Source organism: Engystomops pustulosus, chromosome 7 (genome assembly GCF_040894005.1).
Source record: "Engystomops pustulosus chromosome 7, aEngPut4.maternal, whole genome shotgun sequence".
Lineage (NCBI taxonomy): Eukaryota > Metazoa > Chordata > Amphibia > Anura > Leptodactylidae > Engystomops > Engystomops pustulosus.
Window position 1 is genome coordinate 19,983,054 of NC_092417.1, and position 26,005 is coordinate 20,009,058.

At 39.9% G+C, this 26,005-nt stretch overlaps 1 protein-coding gene across 2 annotated transcripts in view; it reads left to right on the plus strand.

Moving 5' to 3' along the window:
• LOC140069374 (CD48 antigen-like) overlaps positions 1–7,271 on the plus strand; it is a 28,582-nt gene extending 21,311 nt beyond the window's left edge. For both annotated transcript variants that reach the window (XM_072115010.1, XM_072115011.1), the window contains 2 exons: positions 1,433–1,535; positions 4,703–7,271. In XM_072115010.1, the coding sequence (XP_071971111.1) occupies positions 1,433–1,535; positions 4,703–4,710 (111 nt within the window). In that variant the 3' untranslated portion in view covers positions 4,711–7,271. The remainder of the gene's footprint in view (positions 1–1,432; positions 1,536–4,702) is intronic.
• The last annotated feature ends 18,734 nt before the right edge of the window (positions 7,272–26,005 follow it).

Here is a 26,005-nt window from a genome sequence, read left to right on the forward strand (position 1 = left end):
GTCTAAGTTATTGGTACCACCTCCCCATCTTAGCGCCTGGGTGGTCCTTACAGATGCACGGCGATGGTAGGTGCAAGGGTTGGTGTCACTACCCGACCTTGAACGCTGAAGGGGTATGAATGATGTTTATCAATAAAATAAGTGTTATAAGCCACATAATAGGTTATGAATTTTGCACTGGGGCTCAGATAAATCATTAGGTCCCAACTATAAAAGATTATACAAAGGTCCCGGAACAATAAACAGTAAATGGATTATATATTAATACTACAAACAGCAGGTGGTGGTGGCAGGTGCTCAAAACCTGTTCCTCCTCCCCCTCCATTGAATGATTCTCTATGGAGACAGTTTTAGGACATTGTCCTCAAAGAAACACCTGCTGCTAGTAACGGAAGCTGGATAGTATCTACCAATCATCGGTCTGCTTCATATCCATCTCATATTATGTCCTTGTACAATATTAGTAAGACACAGTGAGAATGAGAACATCCAGTGAGACATCTTCTCATCTATAGAGATCTAGTGTGAGATGTCTTCTCATCTATAGAGATCTAGTGTGAGATGTCTTCTTATCTATAGAGATCTAGTGTGAGATGTCTTCTCATCTGTAGAGATCCAGTGTGAGATGTCTTCTCATCTATAGAGATCCAGTGTGAGATGTCTTCTCATCTGTAGAGATCTAGTGTGAGATGTCTTCTCATCTGTAGAGATCTAGTGTGAGATGTCTTCTCATCTATAGAGATCTAGTGTGAGATGTCTTCTCATCTGTAGAGATCTAGTGTGAGATGTCTTCTCATCTGTAGAGATCTAGTGTGAGATGTCTTCTCATCTGTAGAGATCTAGTGTGAGATGTCTTCTCATCTGTAGAGATCTAGTGTGAGATGTCTTCTCATCTGTAGAGATCCAGTGTGAGATGTCTTCTCATCTATAGAGATCTAGTGTGAGATGTCTTCTCATCTATAGAGATCTAGTGTGAGATGTCTTCTCATCTATAGAGATCTAGTGTGAGATGTCTTCTCATCTATGGAGATCTAGTGTGAGATGTCTTCTCATCTGTAGAGATCTAGTGTGAGATGTCTTCTCATCTGTAGAGATCTAGTGTGAGATGTCTTCTCATCTGTAGAGATCTAGTGTGAGATGTCTTCTCATCTGTAGAGATCTAGTGTGAGATGTCTTCTCATCTATGGAGATCTAGTGTGAGATGTCTTCTCATCTGTAGAGATCTAGTGTGAGATGTCTTCTCATCTGTAGAGATCTAGTGTGAGATGTCTTCTCATCTGTAGAGATCTAGTGTGAGATGTCTTCTCATCTGTAGAGATCTAGTGTGAGATGTCTTGACTTGATTTCCTTGGAAGTGAGAAATGTCTAAGTACCTCAACATTTCGGAAGCAGTTGTGGTAGATCTGATAATGACTTGTGTTATTTATTTCAGCCTTTAGTCTATGATGAAGTTCCCCACCGTTCACAACCTCCACCTCAGAAATTCGAGTCACTATACTGTCTGGGACAAGATGTGGATCCTTTCAGGAAAGAAGGTGAAACAAATATAATGCAAAAATATAACTCCTCTGAATCTTGTTTGGTACCATCAATGCCACCACTAGGAATTTTGGGGCCCCTGACTGGAAGACTTTTGTGCATCCTCCCCAAACCAGTGTCCTTTCCCATATTGATACAGAACAGTGTATACACAATTTTTTTTTCAAAAACATTCATGACGAGCTAAACTCTTTTGACAGGACCCTACTCTACTCCACGTACCCACACAGTGTTTATATATCCCCTACACATGCCCTCTCAGTATATAGATAGCCCCTGCACATGTCCACTCAGTATATAGATAGCCCCTGCATGTGCCAACTGAGTATATAGATAGCCCCTACACGTCCCCACTCAGTATATATATAGCCCCTGTACATGCCCACTCAGTATATAGATAGCCCCAGCACATGCCCACTTGGTATATAGATAGCCCCTGCACGTTCCCACACAGTATATAGATAACCCCTGCACATGTCCACTCAGTATATATATCCCCTGCACCTGCCCACTCAGTACATAGATAGCCCCTGCACGTGCCCACGCAGTATAGAAATAGCTCCAGCACATGTCTCCTCACTATATAGATAGCCCCCCAGCAAATGCCCTCTCAGTCCGTAGGCAGCCCCCCCAGTCCATAAACAGCCCCCCCCCCAGTTCACAGTAGCCCCATACCAGTCTCCCAGTTTACAGCAGATGCCCCCCTTTATGAAATGTCAATCCCAGATGACCCTCTTTAATGACATGTCAACCCCATATGCCCCCCTTTTCATAATGCCCCCCTCCCTCCCCCCGCATACACCATTACGCAGCGGTGTTGTGGCCCCGTGACATCATAGTTTAACTTTGCTACATGACTGACTAATGTCTCTTAGATTTGTCTCTTGGTGACAACCCCTGCTTGGTCTGACATTATACTGTAACTGGCTTGTACCCACCTGCCCTGACCTCTGCCTGTCTCTGGCTATTCCTTGCAGTAGTAGTAGTAATTGCTCAGTATATAGACAAGTAAGGAAGGTTGTGGACAAAAAAAATTGCATCCTCCTCGTACATGTCTGTATGGAAGAGACTGCTGACCGCTAGTATATAGGAGATCTTACTTCTCTAGTTCTACGCAGGACTTCACCTGCGACTTACAACTACTTCACCTTCTGTAGATTATCTCCAATAAAGTTGTAGCCAAGCTAAAAGGGATTTTCCCACACTTACAATCAAATTTTAATTTTTAATTAATTTCTTCAATTGCATATATTTAAAAAACTGTAAATATAACATCCTCAAATAAAGCCAAGTCGCCCCTTAGAAACATAGGATAGTTGTGTCCATCCTTTGTTTCTACAGCCACAGTGACCGAGCATTCACAAAGACAGAAGTGTTTTTGTATATGATATTGTCGGGCTTCACCCTCTCTTTCTCTCTTCTCACAGTCTGTCTATACTGACACAGACAAAGAAATGGAAGGGGGAGGGAACAGGATGAGTCATAACTCTAAGCTCTACCGAACAGGAGGAGCTGCAGCAGCAGCAGAAATGTACAATAAGAAGTATGGAGGGTTTGCACACAGTACAAAAGTAAATAGCAGGAATGCTGAATCACTTGATGAACAGTCCGGTCCGGTATTATCTACAAGGCAGTGAAGGCACATGGGCAATTTTTGTAAAAGAGTAACCAACCCCTTTAAGCTAATCTTTTTCCATTGAATCCATGTGATTCTTTTCCCCATGTGATTGTGTAGCACACAAACCCTGTTATCCAGTGGCGTAACCAGGAGAGACAGGGCCCCCTAGCAGGCTACTGCATGGGGCCCCCTTCACACTTAAAAATATACATATTAGTTTACTCATACATGCGAGTTACAATCACATATAAATACACTCATGTTCATATACACATACATACAGTGCCATATGCAATATACTCACATACAGTGTATACAGACCCCATATACACATCACAGATACTGCATATATACATCACAATATATGTTATATACATATTATGCTGGACGTGTGCAGTACAATATAGATATAATGGTGCACATCCTCCATTCTATATTGTGTCAGGTCGGATGATTGGGCCCCCTGACACTGCAGGCCCCATAGCGGACACTATGGCTGCTACCGCTGTAGTTATGCCCCTGCTGTTATCAGATTTCTTAACAAGGATACATATATATAATGAATCATTGGGACATGTGATTCTAACTAAACTTATGGACAGGCTGTAGCTGGTGGCAGTGAGAAAAAGTTGTGCAGAGCTTAATCTATGCACCAAGACCCGTGACGCTTTACCTTCCACCCTCCCTTCCACCCTCCCCCAAACCACCCCCCCCCCCACCCCTGCTTATAGACAATTAATCATTTTGTCTCAAGTTTGCGGAAACCACCGTGGAGAACTAGTTATAAAGTAATCTATCATTTCCCTAATTATTATTTGCTGTGGAAAGCCCCAAGAATTTATCTAAAAGACCAAAGTCACATTGCTACAAAAATAACATCTACAAAACAGTACAAAATTCTGTATCACTCTGCTAACCATAGGGGACAAATACAAACAAAATATTTCATTATGGTCATATGGAAGAATACGGGTGAGGGCCCTGCTCATAAGGGGGTAAGAACGTTAGCAAAATTGCAAGTATCCAAGTTGAAATCCCACTTGTTCCACACAACCTTCCACTTTTTTATTACATAAGTTGAAAGTCTGAACTGAAAGCAAAAGAACCTCCATGTTACGTGGCTGAGATTTGTAGAAATTGGATCTACCATGTTGGTCTTTGGATCACAGTGATTACCGAATGTCCCTAACTATGTGGGTAGTAAGTCATTCTGAAAATACAAAAACTTTATTCGTCTTGAATATTTCTCACAAAACATATATATAAAGTCTACAAACCTGACAATCACCAGTGCACGTGGGTGTTTATCACTGCACCATCATGGATCGTCCAGATTGGTGCAAGGTCCAGCAGTATGGACCTCAGTGACCAGCACCTTTCATCTATCATGTAGATAGGTTTGACTGTTGGGCAACACCTTCAACGACGGTGACGATAACATCTATTCACGGTGTAGCTGGTGGAAGATCTACTTGAGGTTGACATCATAGATGTGGGATGACCACTGAACTTTCTTAGTGACTAATGTGTAACTTTTTCATTTAGATATTTGACGACCCACCCTACATGGACCTCACCAAGACAGACATCATTGTGGTGGATGTTCAGCAGATATTGGCAAAGTGGTTTACTAAGCAATACCCGCAGCTTCAGATTTGTGAAGGAAACGCTGCTTCCTTAAATGAAGACCTTCCCTCCATCTACCAACCGAGAAGACCCATTTATGGACAAAAATGAGCTCCCATAATCCTTTGGAGCTGTTCCTACAAAGGGTATCGATGCAGTTCATAGTTTAGGAATGAGGGAATGTTAAGAGATTGCAGCTCTGAAGTTAGAAGAATTGTTAACGTGGTCCAAAGGAGAGGTCAGTATTGGACTGGCCCATCAGAGTATCAAAGACGGGGCCAGGCTCTTAACTAATAGAGATACAGCTGAAGTCAACCTAATTCCGAGGCTACGAGGGTCTATTTCCTGATGATGATGGAGGGTGGGCCACCAGAATAATGATATCTAGTGGGCCAAAGGAACCCGGCCCAACACTGGGATAGTTTATTAATATCAGATTGATATGGGCCTGACACTTAGACCACCACCCACCAGGTGATTTCAGCACACGGAGAATGAAGCTGGATTTCTGTCTCTACGTGTGGGAACCACCTGATATGAGACGGTCTAAGTGTTGGATCCAATCTGACCGAACCAATAGATAAGCCATCGATATGCAATAGTTTAAAACTCCTCATGCACATGACCGATATGAGGGCCATGATCTGAAAAACAAAATTTTTTGGCTGGATCACAGCCCCCATAGAGGTCTATGGCACCCGGTCATAAGGGTGGCCACTCTACTCTTTCTACGAAGAGGGGAGGGGTGAGAAGCGCTCACTCCTTCTCTCTCCTCCAATCGGTCGCATGCATATGGCCTTGGCGTGGAAACGTTTGTGCGCAAGGGGCCTGACGATGTTGAATTTTTGGTTGCCCGAGTCACAAGTGGCACAAGTCACCATGTGGTTCTATTCTAAACATTTTTATTGTTAATCACGTTATATGATATATAATTATAAGTTATTACGATGACTTCCTCTGGCAGCTCGTTTTAGATTTTCAGGTCCCCAGCATCAGTATTTAATTACAAACGAGATACCCCAAAAAGACAACCCTGGTAGCCCCATTTCACCAAAAAGACAACCCTGGTAGCCCCATTTCACGTGAAGACTCCAATGACCATGTCCTGGCCAATCCCTATGGCCATTCCCTATAGTACTATGTATCTACACATCCCTTTGGGGCTCAGAGGTGTCTCCCAAAATTTTAGATGTCAATATCAGCATTTGCAATCGGGAAAAAAAATTGGAAAATTAACAAAGGAAAAATAACCCGTCCCAACCCCACACCCCTGACTATATAATGATCGTCTCCTCCTGACACCTGATAGACTTACACAGCTGGAGCATTATCTTTCCCCAGGGACCTGTTCATGTCTTGATGTTTTTTCCAAGTAGTTTCTATGTTTTGATATATTCTGTGTATATTTATTTGAACTTTTACTTAATTTTATGTCTTGCTTCTTAAATTTCTTCAGAAAAGCAGCTAAAAGCATTGAAATATTACATTACATTCCCCTATATGGTGTACTTATATTACTGTTAGAAGGTGAGCCACCTCTTATAGTAGACAAATACTTCAACATAAACTGAATGTTAGAGACTAGGGATGTGGGCAGCACTGTGGCTCAGTGGTTAGCACTACAGCCTTGCAGCACGGTGGCTCAGTGGTTAGCACTACAGCCTTGCAGCACAGTGGCTGAGTGGTTAGCACTACAGCCTTGCAGCACGGTGGCTCAGTGGTTAGCATTACAGCCTTGCAGCGATGGGGTCCTGGGTTCAGGTCCCAGGGTCAACATCTAAAAAGAGTTTGTATGTTCTCTCCATGTTTGCGTGGGTATCCTCCAGTTTCCTCCCACACTTCATAACATACTGGTAGGTTGATTAGATTGTGAGTCCCATTGGGGACAGGGACCAATTTGGCAAGCTTTGTGAGGCTCTGTGTAATCTGTGTGCGCTATATAAAAAATAACGTAAAGGAGGGATGGGCTGACCTACTTAAGTTCGGACAACTATGGGGCCTAGAAAGAGAATTCAGTGCCAATGAAGCTGTGTAGCAGCCCCTACATTATGGTATATTTTACTTGTGTGAAGTGGGGAACGGTCCTGTTTAAATAAAGTTTGTTGAAAAGTTACTGACCATTGCTGTTTTTATCTTTAAAAATGCCCTGCCCCCACCCCCCCTTCATGAACTGTGACTGATGTGTAATTTGCAATATCCGACTGTGTATGTTGTAGTACCAGACACGCCCATTGATAAATGTGGCGCTGTTTCTAGAAAAAACAATAAAAGTGGTAGATATTTTTTTATCTTGCAAAACCACTTTAAAAAATGAAAGTCAGGGTTTTTTTTTATTCATTTTAAAATCAACTGTATAACTTATCATATTTCCAGGACCGTGTGTTTTTGTACTATGTGTTGTTGTTGGTGAATTTAATGTATAGTATGTAAAATAGTTTTTTAGCATGAAGAAAAAAAAAACTTACTTGATATGATATGATAATTAAATTGCCCTTTTCATGTAAATATTACATTTCTGCATATTTTTTTTACAAATGTAATTTTAATTAATAAAACTTTTTTAATTTTATAGAATTTAGTTGTTTTGAAATTTTTTTCAATACTAGGATAACATTTCTTTACATGAATGTGTGTGTGTATATATATATATATATATATATATATATATATATATATATATATATACACACACACCTTAGATGTCATTTAACAGGCATTATATCAGGCAGCCCCAGGGGGCTTGTTTGGGTCCATGACTCTTTGTACAAATTGCTACAATTGGAAGGAAGCCGACTCCTTCTCTTTTTCAAGCCCCATCATTCCAAAGGGGTTAAAGAGGACCTGTCATCAGAATTTTACCCCCTTGACTATCAATGCCTGCTAATAAAGGGTTACAACTCCTCCTCATATCACTTAAAATTATCTGCCAGTGAGGTCCTGCACCATAATTACAGCCATTTTTTCTGATATGCAAATTACCTTTCCAGACTCAGGTCTTCTTTCTGTGACTCTCCTCTCTCTGCCAATAACCCCGCCCCATTATTTTGACTGATTGTTCTGCCTTGTGCTACATTCATGTCATGTGACCAGAGGGACATTATCTCAGGCCCTTTAGCCTTCTAACATAGGCAAACTGTACCTTTACTGCATGTATGTATGTATCTGATCACATGAAATCACAGCAGTCTCCAAAAAGGATGGAGAGGAGTAGAAGTCCATGGAGGCTGCTGTGACTTCATGTCATCAGATATATACATGGGGCACATTTTGCAAATGTAAAGGGTAGAGGAACTTTGATGACATCACCCTGGTCATGTGACACAAACTGCTGATTAGCCCCCTCTAATAGCAGGTAATATAAGATAAAACTGATTTATCGGGATGTGAAGGAAACAACTTTTAGCTAAAAGTAGGGTGTCAGTTAGTTATTAGGAACCTGTCACTAGATGTATATGAAAATGTGGTGACAGGTTCCCTTTAAAAGAAATCGCCATCAAAATCTATCATAATAACCGAGGGACATTACTCATAGATCCAGGCCCCGTGACTGTGGGAATCTTCTTATATTTGTTATCCGTGGTCTCCTTCCTTCTAATATCAACATTTATAATTATGCTAATGATGAGCTAAGGGCGTGTAACAGATGTTTTAATGATCCTTACAGTTTAAGGAAGCAGTCCTCTGTTGTAATCACTGGGACAGTAAATCATTGTATGGCCTCATTGTGCTTGGCAGTTATTGCTTCTACTTCCCTTCATGTGATGCCCATATTATTCTTTTCAGACCCAATATCAGGAACAAAGTTCTGTTCTTTGTGAAACTTCCTCAAACTAAATTAAGGTACTCAAGTTATACCATGGCATACCAGCATACTCCATATCACTATATACAGGAAGAAGTATACTTCCAACAGCTGTACATATATCATTATATACAGGAGATCCCCAGGTTATACCAGCTGTACATATATCATTATATACAGGAGATCCCCAGGTTATACCGGCTGTACATATATCAATATATACAGGCGATCCCCAGGTTATACCAGCTGTACATATATCATTATATACAGGAGATCCCCAGGTTATACCAGCTGTACATATATCATTATATACAGGAGATCCCCAGGTTATACCACCTGTACATATATCATTATATACAGGCGATCCCCAGGTTATACCAGCTGTACATATATCATTATATACAGGAGATCTCCAGGTTATACCGGCTGTACATATATCATTATATACAGGAGATCCCCAGGTTATACCGGCTGTACATATATCATTATATACAGGCGATCCCCAGGTTATACCAGCTGTACATATATCATTATATACAGGAGATCTCCAGGTTATACCGGCTGTACATATATCAATATATACACGAGATCCCCAGGTTATACCGGCTGTACATATATCATTATATACAGGAGATCCCCAGGTTATACCGGCTGTACATATATCATTATATACAGGAGATCCCCAGGTTATACCAGCTGTACATATATCATTATGTACAGGAGATCCCCAGGTTATACCAGCTGTACATATATCATTATGTACAGGAGATCCCCAGGTTATACCGGCTGTACATATATCATTATATACAGGAGATCCCCAGGTTATACCGGCTGTACATATATCATTATATACAGGAGATCCCCAGGTTATACCGGCTGTACATATATCATTATATACAGGAGATCCCCAGGTTATACCAGTTGTACATATATCATTATATACAGGAGATCCCCAGGTTATACCAGTTGTACATATATCATTATACACAGGAGATCCCCAGGTTATACCAGCTGTACATATATCACTATATACAGGAGATCCCCAGGTTATACTGGCTGTACATATATCATTATGTACAGGAGATCTCCAGGTTATACCGGCTGTACATATATCAATATATACACGAGATCCCCAGGTTATACCGGCTGTACATATATCATTATATACAGGAGATCCCCAGGTTATACCAGCTGTACATATATCATTATATACAGGAGATCCCCAGGTTATACCAGCTGTACATATATCATTATATACAGGAGATCCCCAGGTTATACCAGCTGTACATATATCATTATATACAGGAGATCCCCAGGTTATACCAGCTGTACATATATCATTATATACAGGAGATCCCCATGTTATACCAGCTGTACATATATCATTATATACAGGAGATCCCCATGTTATAGCAGCTGTACATATATCATTATATACAGGAGGTCCCCAGGTTATACCGTCTGTACATATATCATTATATACAGGAGATCCCCAGGTTATACCAGCTGTACATATATCATTATATACAGGAGATCCCCAGGTTATACCAGCTGTACATATATCATTATATACAGGAGATCCCCAGGTTATACCAGTTGTACATATATCATTATATACAGGAGATCCCCATGTTATACCAGCTGTACATATATCATTATAAACAGGAGATCCCCAGGTTATACCAGCTGTACATATATCATTATATACAGGAGATCCCCAGGTTATACCGGCTGTATATATATCATTATATACAGGAGACCCCCAAGTTATACCGGCTGTATATATATCATTATATACAGGAGACCCCCAGGTTATACCGGCTGTACATATATCATTATAAACAGGAGATCCCCAGGTTATTCTAGCTGTACATATATCATTATATACAGGAGATCCCCAGGTTATACCAGTTGTACATATATCATTATATACAGGAGATCCCCAGGTTATACCGGCTGTACATATATCATTATATACAGGAGATCCCCAGGTTATACCAGCTGTACATGTATCATTATATACAGGAGATCCCCAGGTTATACCAGCTGTACATATATCATTATATACAGGAGATCCCCAGGTTATACCAGCTGTACATATATCATTATATACGGGAGATCCCCAGGTTATATCAGCTGTACATATATCATTATATACAGGAGATCCCCAGGTTATACCGGCTGTACATATAGCATCATATACAGGAGATCCCCAGGTTATACCGGCTGTATATATATCATTATATACAGGAGATCCCCAGGTTATACCGGCTGTACATATATTGTTATATACAGGAGATCCCCAGGTTATACCGGCTGTACATATATCATTATATACAGGAGATCCCCAGGTTATACCAGCTGTACATATATATCATTATATACAGGAGATCTCCAGGTTATACCGGCTGTACATATATCATTATATACAGGAGTTCCCCAGGTTATACCGGCTGTACATATATCATTATATACAGGAGATCCCCAGGTTATACCGGCTGTACATATATCATTATATACAGGAGATCCCCAGGTTATACCGGCTTTACATATATCATTATATACAGGAGATCCCCAGGTTATACCGGCTGTACATATATCATTATATACAGGAGATCCCCAGGTTATACCAGCTGTACATATATATCATTATATACAGGGGATCCCCAGGTTATACCAGCTGTTCATATATTTTACTATCTACAGGGGATCCCCAGGTTATACCAGCTGTTCATATATTTTATTATATACAGGGGATCCCCAGGTTATACCGGCTGTACATATATCAATATATACACGAGATCCCCAGGTTATACCGGCTGTACATATATCATTATATACAGGAGATCCCCAGGTTATACCAGCTGTACATATCTCATTATATACAGAAGATGCCAAGGTTATACCGGCTGTACATATATCATTATATAAAGGAGATCCCCAGGTTATACCAGCTGTACATATATATCATTATATACAGGAGATCTCCAGGTTATACCGGCTGTACATATATCATTATATACAGGAGATCCCCAGGTTATACCGGCTTTACATATATCATTATATACAGGAGATCCCCAGGTTATACCGGCTGTACATATATCATTATATACAGGAGATCCCCAGGTTATACCAGCTGTACATATATATCATTATATACAGGGGATCCCCAGGTTATACCAGCTGTTCATATATTTTACTATCTACAGGGGATCCCCAGGTTATACCAGCTGTTCATATATTTTATTATATACAGGGGATCCCCAGGTTATACCGGCTGTACATATATCATTATATACAGGAGATCCCCAGGTTATACCAGCTGTACATATCTCATTATATACAGAAGATGCCAAGGTTATACCGGCTGTACATATATCATTATATAAAGGAGATCCCCAGGTTATACCAGCTGTACATATATATCATTATATACAGGAGATCTCCAGGTTATACCGGCTGTACATATATCATTATATACAGGAGATCTCCAGGTTATACCAGCTGTACATACATCATTATATACAGGAGATCCCCAGGTTATACCAGCTGTACATATATCATTATATACAGGAGATCCCCAGGTTATACTGGCTGTACATATATCATTATATACAGGAGATCCCCAGGTTATACCGGCTGTACATATAGCATTATACAGGAGATCCCCAGGTTATACCGGCTGTACATATATCATTATATACAGGAGATCCCCAGGTTATACCAGCTGTATATATATCATTATATACAGGAGATCCCCAGGTTATACCAGCTGTATATATATCATTATATACAGGAGATCCCCAGGTTATACCAGCTGTACATATATTATTATATACAGGAGATCCCCAGGTTATACCAGCTGTACATATATCATTATATACAGGAGATCCCCAGGTTATACCAGCTGTACATATATCACTATATACAGGAGATCCCCAGGTTATACCGGCTGTACATATATCATTATATACAGGAGATCCCCAGGTTATACCAGCTGTACATATATCATTATATACAGGAGATCCCCAGGTTATACCAGCTGTACATATATCATTATATACAGGAGAACCCCAGGTTATACCAGCTGTACATATATCATTATATACAGGAGATCCCCAGGTTATACCAGCTGTTCATATATCATTATATACCGGAGATCCCCAGGTTATACCAGCTATACATATCTCATTATATACAGAAGATCCCAAGGTTATACCGGCTGTACATATATCATTATATACAGGAGATCCCCAGGTTATACCAGCTGTACATATATCATTATATACAGGAGATCCCCAGGTTATACCAGCTGTACATATATCATTACATACAGGAGATCCCTAGGTTATACCAGCTGTACATATATCATTATAAACAGGAGATCCCCAGGTTATAGCGGCTGTACATATATCATTATATACAGGAGATCCCCAGGTTATACCGGCTGTACATATATCATTATATACAGGAGATCCCCAGGTTATACCAGCTGTACATATATATCATTATATACAGGAGATCTCCAGGTTATACCGGCTGTACATATATCATTATATACAGGAGATCCCCAGGTTATACCAGCTGTACATATATCATTATATACAGGAGATCCCCAGGTTATACTAGCTGTACATATATCACTATATACAGGAGATCCCCAGGTTATACCAGCTGTACATATATCATTATATACAGGAGATCTCCAGGTTATACCAGCTGTACATATATCATTATATACAGGAGATCCCCAGGTTATACCGGCTGTACATATATCATTATATACAGGAGATCCCCAGGTTATACGGGCTGTACATATATCATTATATACAGGAGATCTCCAGGTTATACCGGCTGTACATATATCATTATATACAGGAGATCCCCAGGTTATACCGGCTGTACATATAGCATTATATACAGCAGATCCCCAGGTTATACCAGCTGTACATATATATCATTATATACAGGAGATCTCCAGGTTATACCAGCTGTACATATATATCATTATATACAGGAGATCTCCAGGTTATACCAGCTGTACATATATATCATTATATACAGGAGATCCCCAGGTTATACCAACTGTACATATATCATTATATACATGAGATCCCCAGGTTATAGCAGCTGTACATATATCATTATATACAGGAGATCTCCAGGTTATACCGGCTGTACATATATCATTATATACAGGAGATCCCCAGGTTATACTAGCTGTACATATATCACTATATACAGGAGATCCCCAGGTTATACCGGCTGTACATATAGCATTATACAGGAGATCCCCAGGTTATACCGGCTGTACATATATCATTATATACAGGGGATCCCCAGGTTATACCAGCTGTACATATAGCATTATACAGGAGATCCCCAGGTTATACCGGCTGTACATATATCATTATATACAGGAGATCCCCAGGTTATACCAGCTGTACATATATCATTATATACAGGAGATCCCAAGGTTATACCAGCTGTACATATATCATTATATACAGGAGATCCCCAGGTTATACTAGCTGTACATATATCATTATATGCAGAAAATCCCCAGGTTATACTAGCTGTACATATATCATTATATACAGGAGATCCCCAGGTTATACCAGCTGTACATATATCATTATATACAGGAGATCCCCAGGTTATACCGGCTGTACATATATCATTATATACAGGAGTTCCCCAGGTTATACCGGCTGTACATATATCATTATATACAGGAGATCCCCAGGTTATAGCGGCTGTACATATATCATTATATACAGGAGATCCCCAGGTTATACCGGCTTTTCATATATCATTATATACAGGAGATCCCCAGGTTATACGGGCTGTACATATATCATTATATACAGGAGATCCCCAGGTTATACCGGCTGTACATATATCATTATATACAGGAGATCCCCAGGTTATACCGGCTGTACATATAGCATTATATACAGGAGATCCCCAGGTTATACCGGCTGTACATATATCATTATATACAGGAGATCCCCAGGTTATACCAGCTATACATAGATCATTATATACAGGAGATCCCCAGGTTATACCGGCTGTACATATATCATTATATACAGGAGATCCCCAGGTTATACCAGCTGTACATATATCATTATATACAGGAGATCCCCAGGTTATACCGGCTGTACATATATCATTATATACAGATGATCCCCAGGTTATGACGGCTGTACATATATCATTATATACAGGAGATCCCCAGGTTATACCGGCTGTACATATATCATTATATACAGGAGATCCCCAGGTTATACCAGCTGTACATATATATCATTATATACAGGAGATCCCCAGGTTATACCAGCTGTACATATATCATTATATACAGGAGATCCCCAGGTTATACCAGCTGTATATATATCATTATATACAGGAGATCCCCAGGTTATACCGGCTGTACATATATCATTATATACAGGAGATCCCCAGGTTATACCGACTGTACATATATCATTATATACAGGAGATCCCCAGGTTATACCGGCTGTACATATATCATTATATACAGGAGATCCCCAGGTTATACCAGCTGTACATATATCATTATATACAGGAGATCCCCAGGTTATACCGGCTGTACATATATCATTATATACAGGAGATCCCCAGGTTATACCAGCTGTACATATATCATTATATACAGGAGATCCCCAGGTTATACTAGCTGTACATATATCATTATATACAGGAGATCCCCAGGTTATACCAGCTGTACATATATCATTATATACAGGAGATCCCCAGGTTATACCAGCTGTACATATATCATTATATACAGGAGATCCCCAGGTTATACTAGCTGTACATATATCATTATATACAGGAGATCCCCAGGTTATACCAGCTGTACATATATCATTATATACAGGAGATCCCCAGGTTATACCGGCTGTACATATATCATTATATACAGGAGATCCCCAGGTTATACCGGCTGTATATATATCATTATATACAGGAGATACCCAGGTTATACCGGCTGTACATATATTGTTATATACAGGAGATCCCCAGGTTATACCGGCTGTACATATATCATTATATACAGGAGATCCCCAGGTTATACCAGCTGTACATATATATCATTATATACAGGAGATCTCCAGGTTATACCGGCTGTACATATATCATTATATACAGGAGTTCCCCAGGTTATACCGGATGTACATTTATCATTATATACAGGAGATACCCAGGTTATACCGGCTGTACATATATTGTTATATACAGGAGATCCCCAGGTTATACCGGCTGTACATATATCATTATATACAGGAGATCCCCAGGTTATACCGGCTTTACATATATCATTATATACAGGAGATCCCCAGGTTATACGGGCTGTACATATATCATTATATACAGGAGATCCCCAGGTTATACCGGCTGTACATATATCATTATATACAGGAGATCCCCAGGTTATACCGGCTGTACATATAGCATTATATACAGGAGATCCCCAGGTTATACCGGATGTACATATATCATTATATACAGTAGATCCCCAGGTTATACCAGCTATACATAGATCATTATATACAGGAGATCCCCAGGTTATACCGGCTGTACATATATCATTATATACAGGAGATCCCCAGGTTATACCAGCTGTACATATATAATTATATACAGGAGATCCCCAGGTTATACCGGCTGTACATATATCATTATATACAGGAGATCCCCAGGTTATACCGGCTGTACATATATCATTACATACAGGAGATCCCCAGGTTATACCGGCTGTACATATAGCATTATACAGGAGATCCCCAGGTTATACCGGCTGTACATATATCATTATATACAGGAGATCCCCAGGTTATACTAGCTGTACATATATCATTATATACAGGAGATCCCCAGGTTATACCAGCTGTACATATATATCATTATATACAGGGGATCCCCAGGTTATACCACCTGTACATATATCATTATATACAGGAGATCCCCAGGTTATACCGGCTGTACATATATCATTATATACAGGAGATCCCCAGGTTATACCGGCTGTACATATATCATTATATACAGGAGATCCCCAGGTTATACCGGCTGTACATATATCATTATATACAGGAGATCCCCAGGTTATACCAGCTGTACATATCTCATTATATACAGAAGATCCCAAGGTTATACCGGCTGTACATATATCATTATATACAGGAGATCCCCAGGTTATACCAGCTGTACATATATATCATTATATACAGGAGATCTCAGGTTATACCGGCTGTACATATATCATTATATACAGGAGATCCCCAGGTTATACCAGCTGTACATATATCATTATATACAGGAGATCCCCAGGTTATACCGGCTGTACATATATCATTATATACAGGAGATCCCCAGGTTATACCAGCTGTATATATATCATTATATACAGGAGATCCCAGGTTACACCAGCTGTACATATATTATTATATACAGGAGATCCCCAGGTTATACCACCTGTACATATATCATTATATACAGGAGATCCCCAGGTTATACCAGCTGTACATATATCACTATGTACAGGAGATCCCCAGGTTATACCAGCTGTACATATATCACTATGTACAGGAGATCCCCAGGTTATACCGGCTGTACATATATCATTATATACAGGAGATCCCCAGGTTATACCAGCTGTACATATATCATTATATACAGGAGATCCCCAGGTTATACCAGCTGTACATATATCATTATATACAGGAGATCCCCAGGTTATACCAGCTGTACATATATCATTATATACAGGAGATCCCCAGGTTATACCAGCTGTACATATCTCATTATATACAGAAGATCCCAAGGTTATACCGGCTGTACATATATCATTATATACAGGAGATCCGCAGGTTATACCAGCTGTACATATATCATTATATACAGGAGATCTCCAGGTTATACCGGCTGTACATATATCATTATATACAGGAGATCCCCAGGTTATACCAGCTGTACATATATCATTATATACAGGAGATCCCCAGGTTATACCGGCTGTACATATATCATTATATACAGGAGATCCCCAGGTTTTACTGGCTGTACATATATCATTATATACAGGAGATCCCCAGGTTATACCAGCTGTACATATATCATTATATACAGGAGATCCCCAGGTTATACCGGCTGTACATATAGCATTATACAGGAGATCCCCAGGTTATACCGGCTGTACATATATCATTATATACAGGAGATCCCCAGGTTATACTAGCTGTACATATATCATTATATACAGGAGATCCCCAGGTTATACCAGCTGTACATATATATCATTATATACAGGGGATCCCCAGGTTATACCAGCTGTTCATATATTTTATTATATACAGGGGATCCCCAGGTTATACCGGCTTTACATATATCAATATATACAGGAGATCCCCAGGTTATACCGGCTGTACATATATCATTATATACAGGAGATCCCCAGGTTATACCAGCTGTACATATCTCATTATATACAGAAGATGCCAAGGTTATACCGGCTGTACATATATCATTTTATACAGGAGATCCCCAGGTTATACCAGCTGTACATATCTCATTATATACAGAAGATCCCAAGGTTATACCAGCTGTACATATATATCATTATATACAGGAGATCTCCAGGTTATACCGGCTGTACATATATCATTATATACAGGAGATCCCCAGGTTATACCAGCTGTACATATATATCATTATATACAGGAGATCTCCAGGTTATACCGGCTGTACATATATCATTATATACAGGAGATCCCCAGGTTATACCGGCTGTACATATATCATTATATACAGGAGATCCCCAGGTTATACCAGCTGTACATATATCATTATATACAGGAGATCCCCAGGTTATACTAGCTGTACATATATCATTATATACAGGAGATCCCCAGGTTATACCGGCTGTACATATATCATTATATACAGGAGATCCCCAGGTTATACCAGCTGTATATATATCATTATATACAGGAGATCCCCAGGTTATACCAGCTGTATATAAATCATTATATACAGGAGATCCCAAGGTTATGCCAGCTGTACATATATTATTATATACAGGAGATCCCCAGGTTATACCAGCTGTACGTATATCATTATATACAGGAGATCCCCAGGTTATACCAGCTGTACATATATCACTATGTACAGGAGATCCCCAGGTTATACCGGCTGTACATATATCATTATATACAGGAGATCCCCAGGTTATACCAGCTGTACATACATCATTATATACAGGAGATCCCCAGGTTATACCAGCTGTACATATATCATTATATACAGGAGATCCCCAGGTTATACCAGCTGTACATATATCATTATATACAGGAGATCCCCAGGTTATACCAGCTGTACATATCTCATTATATACAGAAGATCCCAAGGTTATACCGGCTGTACATATATCATTATATACAGGAGATCCCCAGGTTATACCAGCTGTACATATATCATTATATACAGTTGATCCCCAGGTTATACCAACTGTACATATATCATTACATACAGGAGATCCCTAGGTTATACCAGCTGTACATATATCATTATAAACAGGAGATCCCCAGGTTATAGCGGCTGTACATATATCATTATATACAGGAGATCCCCAGGTTATACCGGCTGTACATATATCATTATATACAGGAGATCCCCAGGTTATACCAGCTGTACATATATATCATTATATACAGGAGATCTCCAGGTTATACCGGCTGTACATATATCATTATATACAGGAGATCTCCAGGTTATACCGGCTGTACATATATCATTATATACAGGAGATCCCCAGGTTATACCAGCTGTACATATATCATTATATACAGGAGATCCCCAGGTTATACCGGCTGTACATATAGCATTATACAGGAGATCCCCAGGTTATATCGGCTGTACATATATCATTATATACAGGAGATCCCCAGGTTATACTAGCTGTACATATATCATTATATACAGGAGATCCCCAGGTTATACCAGCTGTACATATATATCATTATATACAGGGGATCCCCAGGTTATACCAGCTGTTCATTTATTTTATTATATACAGGGGATCCCCAGGTTATACCGGCTGTACATATATCAATATATACAGGAGATCCCCAGGTTATACCGGCTGTACATATATCATTATATACAGGAGATCCCCAGGTTATACCAGCTGTACATATATCATTATATACAGGAAATCCCCAGGTTATACCAGCTGTACATATATCATTATATACAGGAGATCCCCAGGTTATACCAGCTGTACATATATCATTATATACAGGAGATCCCCAGGTTATACCGGCTGTACATATCTCATTATATACAGAAGATGCCAAGGTTATACCGGCTGTACATATATCATTATATACAGGAGATCCCCAGGTTATACCAGCTGTACATATATATCATTATATACAGGAGATCTCCAGGTTATACCGGCTGTACATATATCATTATATACAGGAGATCCCCAGGTTATACCAGCTGTACATATATCATTATATACAGGAGTTCCCCAGGTTATACCGGCTGTACATATATCATTATATACAGGAGATCCCCAGGTTATACCAGCTGTACATATATCATTATATACAGGAGATCCCCAGGTTATACCGGCTGTACATATATCATTATATACAGGAGATCCCCAGGTTATACCGGCTGTACATATATCATTATATACAGGGGATCCCCAGGTTATACCGGCTGTACATATATCATTATATACAGGAGATCCCCAGGTTATACCAGCTGTACATATATCATTATATACAGGAGATCCCCAGGTTATACCGGCTGTACATATATCATTATATACAGGAGATCCCCAGGTTATACCAGCTGTACATATATCATTATATACAGGAGATCCCCAGGTTATACCAGCTGTACATATATCATTATATACAGGAGATCTCCAGGTTATACCAGCTGTACATATATCATTATATACAGGAGATCCCCAGGTTATACCGGCTGTACATATATCATTATATACAGGAGATCTCCAGGTTATACCGGCTGTACATATATCATTATATACAGGAGATCCCCAGGTTATACTGGCTGTACATATATCATTATATACAGGAGATCCCCAGGTTATACCGGCTGTACATATAGCATTATACAGGAGATCCCCAGGTTATATCGGCTGTACATATATCATTATATACAGGAGATCCCCAGGTTATACCAGCTGTATATATATCATTATATACAGGAGATCCCCAGGTTATACCAGCTGTATATATATCATTATATACAGGAGATCCCCAGGTTATACCAGCTGTACATATATTATTATATACAGGAGATCCCCAGGTTATACCAGCTGTACATATATCATTATATACAGGAGATCCCCAGGTTATACCAGCTGTACATATATCACTATATACAGGAGATCCCCAGGTTATACCGGCTGTACATATATCATTATTTACAGGAGATCCCCAGGTTATACCAGCTGTACATATATCATTATATACAGAAGATCCCCAGGTTATACCAGCTGTACATATATCATTATATACAGGAGATCCCCAGGTTATACCAGCTGTATATATATCATTATATACAGGAGATCCTCAGGTTATACCAGCTGTACATATATCATTATATACAGGAGGTCCCCAGGTTATACCAGCTGTACATATATCATTATATACAGGAGGTCCCCAGGTTATACCAGCTGTACATATATCATTATATACAGGAGATCCTCAGGTTATACCAGCTGTATATATATCATTATATACAGGAGATCCTCAGGTTATACCAGCTGTACATATATCATTATATACAGGAGATCCTCAGGTTATACCAGCTGTACATATATCATTATATACAGGAGATCCCCAGGTTATACCGGCTGTACATATATCATTATATACAGGAGATCCCCAGGTTATACCAGCTGTACATATATCATTATATACAGGAGATCCCCAGGTTATACCAGCTGTACATATCTCATTATATACAGAAGATCCCAAGGTTATACCGGCTGTACATATATCATTATATACAGGAGATCCCCAGGTTATACCGGCTGTACATATATCATTATATACAGGAGATCCCCAGGTTATACCGGCTGTACATATATCATTACATACAGGAGATCCCTAGGTTATACCAGCTGTACATATATCATTATAAACAGGAGATCCCCAGGTTATAGCGGCTGTACATATATCATTATATACAGGAGATCCCCAGGTTATACCGGCTGTACATATATCATTATATACAGGAGATCCCCAGGTTATACAAGCTGTACATATATATCATTATATACAGGAGATCTCCAGGTTATACCGGCTGTACATATATCATTATATACAGGAGATCTCCAGGTTATACCGGCTGTACATATATCATTATATACAGGAGATCCCCAGGTTATACCGGCTGTACATATATCATTATATACAGGAGATCCCCAGGTTATACCAGCTGTACATATATCATTATATACAGGAGATCCCCAGGTTATACCAGCTGTACATATATCATTATATACAGGAGATCCCCAGGTTATACCGGCTGTACATATATCATTATATACAGGAGATCCCCAGGTTATACCAGCTGTACATATATCATTATATACAGGAGATCCCAAGGTTATACCGGCTGTACATATACCATTATATACAGGACATCCCCAGGTTATACCGGCTGTACATATATCATTATATACAGGAGATCCCCAGGTTATACCAGCTGTACATATATCATTATATACAGGAGAGCCCCAGGTTATACCAGCTGTACATATATCATTATATACAGGAGAGCCCCAGGTTATACCAGCTGTACATATATCATTATATACAGGAGATCCCCAGGTTATACCGGCTGTACATATATCATTATATACAGGAGATCCCCAGGTTATACTAGCTGTACATATATCATTATATGCAGGAGATCCCCAGGTTATACTAGCTGTACATATATCATTATATACAGGAGATCCCCAGGTTATACCAGCTGTACATATATCATTATATACAGGAGATCCCCAGGTTATACCGGCTGTACATATATCATTATATACAGGAGTTCCCCAGGTTATACCGGCTGTACATATATCATTATATACAGGAGATCCCCAGGTTATAGCAGCTGTACATATATCATTATATACAGGAGATCCCCAGGTTATAACGGCTTTTCATATATCATTATATACAGGAGATCCCCAGGTTATACGCGCTGTACATATATATCATTATATACAGGAGATCCCCAGGTTATACCGGCTGTACATATATCATTATATACAGGAGATCCCCAGGTTATACCGGCTGTACATATAGCATTATATACAGGAGATCCCCAGGTTATACCGGCTGTACATATATCATTATATACAGGAGATCCCCAGGTTATACCAGCTATACATAGATCATTATATACAGGAGATCCCCAGGTTATACCGGCTGTACATATATCATTATATACAGGAGATCCCCAGGTTATACCAGCTGTACATATATCATTATATACAGGAGATCCCCAGGTTATACCGGCTGTACATATATCATTATATACAGGAGATCCCCAGGTTATACCGGCTGTATATATATCATTATAAACAGGAGATCCCCAGGTTATACCGGCTGTACATATATCATTATATACAGGAGATCCCCAGGTTATACCAGCTGTACATATATATCATTATATACCGGAGATCCCCAGGTTATACCAGCTGTACATATATCATTATATACAGGAGATCCCCAGGTTATACCAGCTGTATATATATCATTATATACAGGAGATCCCCAGGTTATACCAGCTGTATATATATCATTATATACAGGAGATCCCCAGGTTATACCAGCTGTACATATATCATTATATACAGGAGATCCCCAGGTTATACCGACTGTACATATATCATTATATACAGGAGATCCCCAGGTTATACCAGCTGTATACACTCACTGGCCACTTTATTAGGTACACCTGTCCAACTGCTCGTTAACACTTTATTTCTAATCAGCCAATCACATGGCGGCAACTCAGTGCATTTAGGCATGTAGACATGGTCAAGACAATCTCCTGCAGTTCAAACCGAGCATCAGTATGGGGAAGAAAGGTGATTTGTGGCCTTTGAACGTGGCATGGTTGTTGGTGCCAGAAGGGCTGGTCTGAGTATTTCAGAAACTGCTGATCTACTGGGATTTTCACGCACAACCATCTCTAGGGTTTACAGAGAATGGTCCGAAAAAGAAAAAACATCCAGTGAGCGGCAGTTCTGTGGGCGGAAATGCCTTGTTGATGCCAGAGGTCAGAGGAGAATGGACAGACTGGTTCGAGCTGATAGAAAGGCAACAGTGACTCAAATTGCCATCCGTTACAACTAGAGATGAGAGAGCATTAAAATGCTCGGGTACTCGTTACTCGAGCCGAACATTTCCCGATGCTCGAGTGCTCGTTTCGAGTAACGAGCCCCATTGAAATCAATGGGAGACCCGAGCATTTTTTAGTAAAATTAAAAACTGAACGAGCACAGTGAAAGAACACAGTGCTGAATAGATTGCAGATGTTCGCGAACATCTGCGATCTGTTCCGGAGACATTCGTGCAGAACGATGTTCTCTGCAATAGTATTTGAAGAACAATATGTGTGAAGAACAACTTGCAGATGTTTGGAAACACCTGCAAGTTGTTCTTCACACATATTGTTCTTCAAATACTATTGCGGAGAACATCGTTCTGCACGCGTGTCTCCGGGACATCTGCGATCTGCTCCGGAGACACGCGTGCAGAACGGTGTTCTCCGCAATAGTATTCGAAGAACAATATGTGTAGAGAACAACTTGCAGATGTTTGGAAACATCTGCAAGTTGTTCTTCACACATATTGTTCTTCAAATACTATTGCACCGTGCAAGCGTGTCTCCGGAACATCTGCGATCTGCTCCGGAGACACGCGTACAGAACGGTGTTCTCCGCAATAGTATTTGAAGAACAATATGTGTGAAGAACAACTTGCAGATGTTTGACAACATCTGCAAGTTGTTCTCTACACATATTGTTCTTTGAATACTATTGCGGAGAACACCGTTCTGCACGCGTGTCTCCGGAGCAGATCGCAGATGTTCGCGAACATCTGCAATCTATTCTGCACTGTGTTCTTTCACTGTGTTCTTCAATTAAATGATTAAATTAAATGATTAAATTGTATTTTTTTACTGTTCTTTACTTTTTTTTTTTTAAATTAAATGCTCGTTATCGAGCAGGGCAAATACTCGCCCGAGCAACGAGCCGGTCCGAGTATGCTAATACTCGACCGAGCATTAAGCTCGGACGAGTATACTCACTCATCACTAGTTACAACCAAGGTAGGCAGAAGAGCATCTCTGAACACACAGTACGTCGAACTTTGAGGCAGATGGGCTACAGCAGCAGAAGACCACACCGGGTGCCACTCCTTTCAGCTAAGAACAGGAAACTGAGGCTACAATTTGCACAAGCTCATCGAAATTGGACAGTAGAAGATTGGAAAAACGTTGCCTGGTCTGATGAGTCTCGATTTCTGCTGCGACATTCGGATGGTAGGGTCAGAATTTGGTGTCAACAACATGAAAGCATGGATCCATCCTGCCTTGTATCAACGGTGGTGTCAGGGTGTGGGGAATATTTTCTTGGCACTCTTTGGGCCCCTTGGTACAACGCCACAGCCTACCTGAGTATTGTTGCTGCCCATGTCCATCCCTTTATGAGCACAATGTACCCTGTAACATCTGATGGCTACTTTCAGCAGGATAATGCGCCATGTCATAAAGCTGGAATCATCTCAGACTGGTTTCTTGAACATGACAATGAGGTCACTGGACACAAATGGCCTCCACAGTCACCAGATCTCAATCCAATAGAGCATCTTTGGGATGTGGTGGAACGGGAGATTCGCATCTTGGATGTGCAGCCGACAAATCTGCGGCAACTGTGTGATGCCATCATGTCAATATGGACCAAAATCTCTGAGGAGCTTCCAGCACCTTGTTGTATCTATGCCACGAAGAATTGAGGCAGTTCTGAAGGGCAAAAGGGGGTCCAACCCGTTACTAGCATGGTGGACCTAATAAAGTGGCCAGTGAGTGTATATATCATTATATACAGGAGATCCCCAGGTTATACCAGCTGTATATATATCATTATATACAGGAGATCCCCAGGTTATACCGGCTGTACATATATCATTATATACAGGAGATCCCCAGATTATACCAGCTGTACATATATCATTATATACAGGAGATCCCCAGGTTATACCAGCTGTACATATATCATTATATACAGGAGATCCCCAGGTTATACCAGCTGTACATATATCATTATATACAGG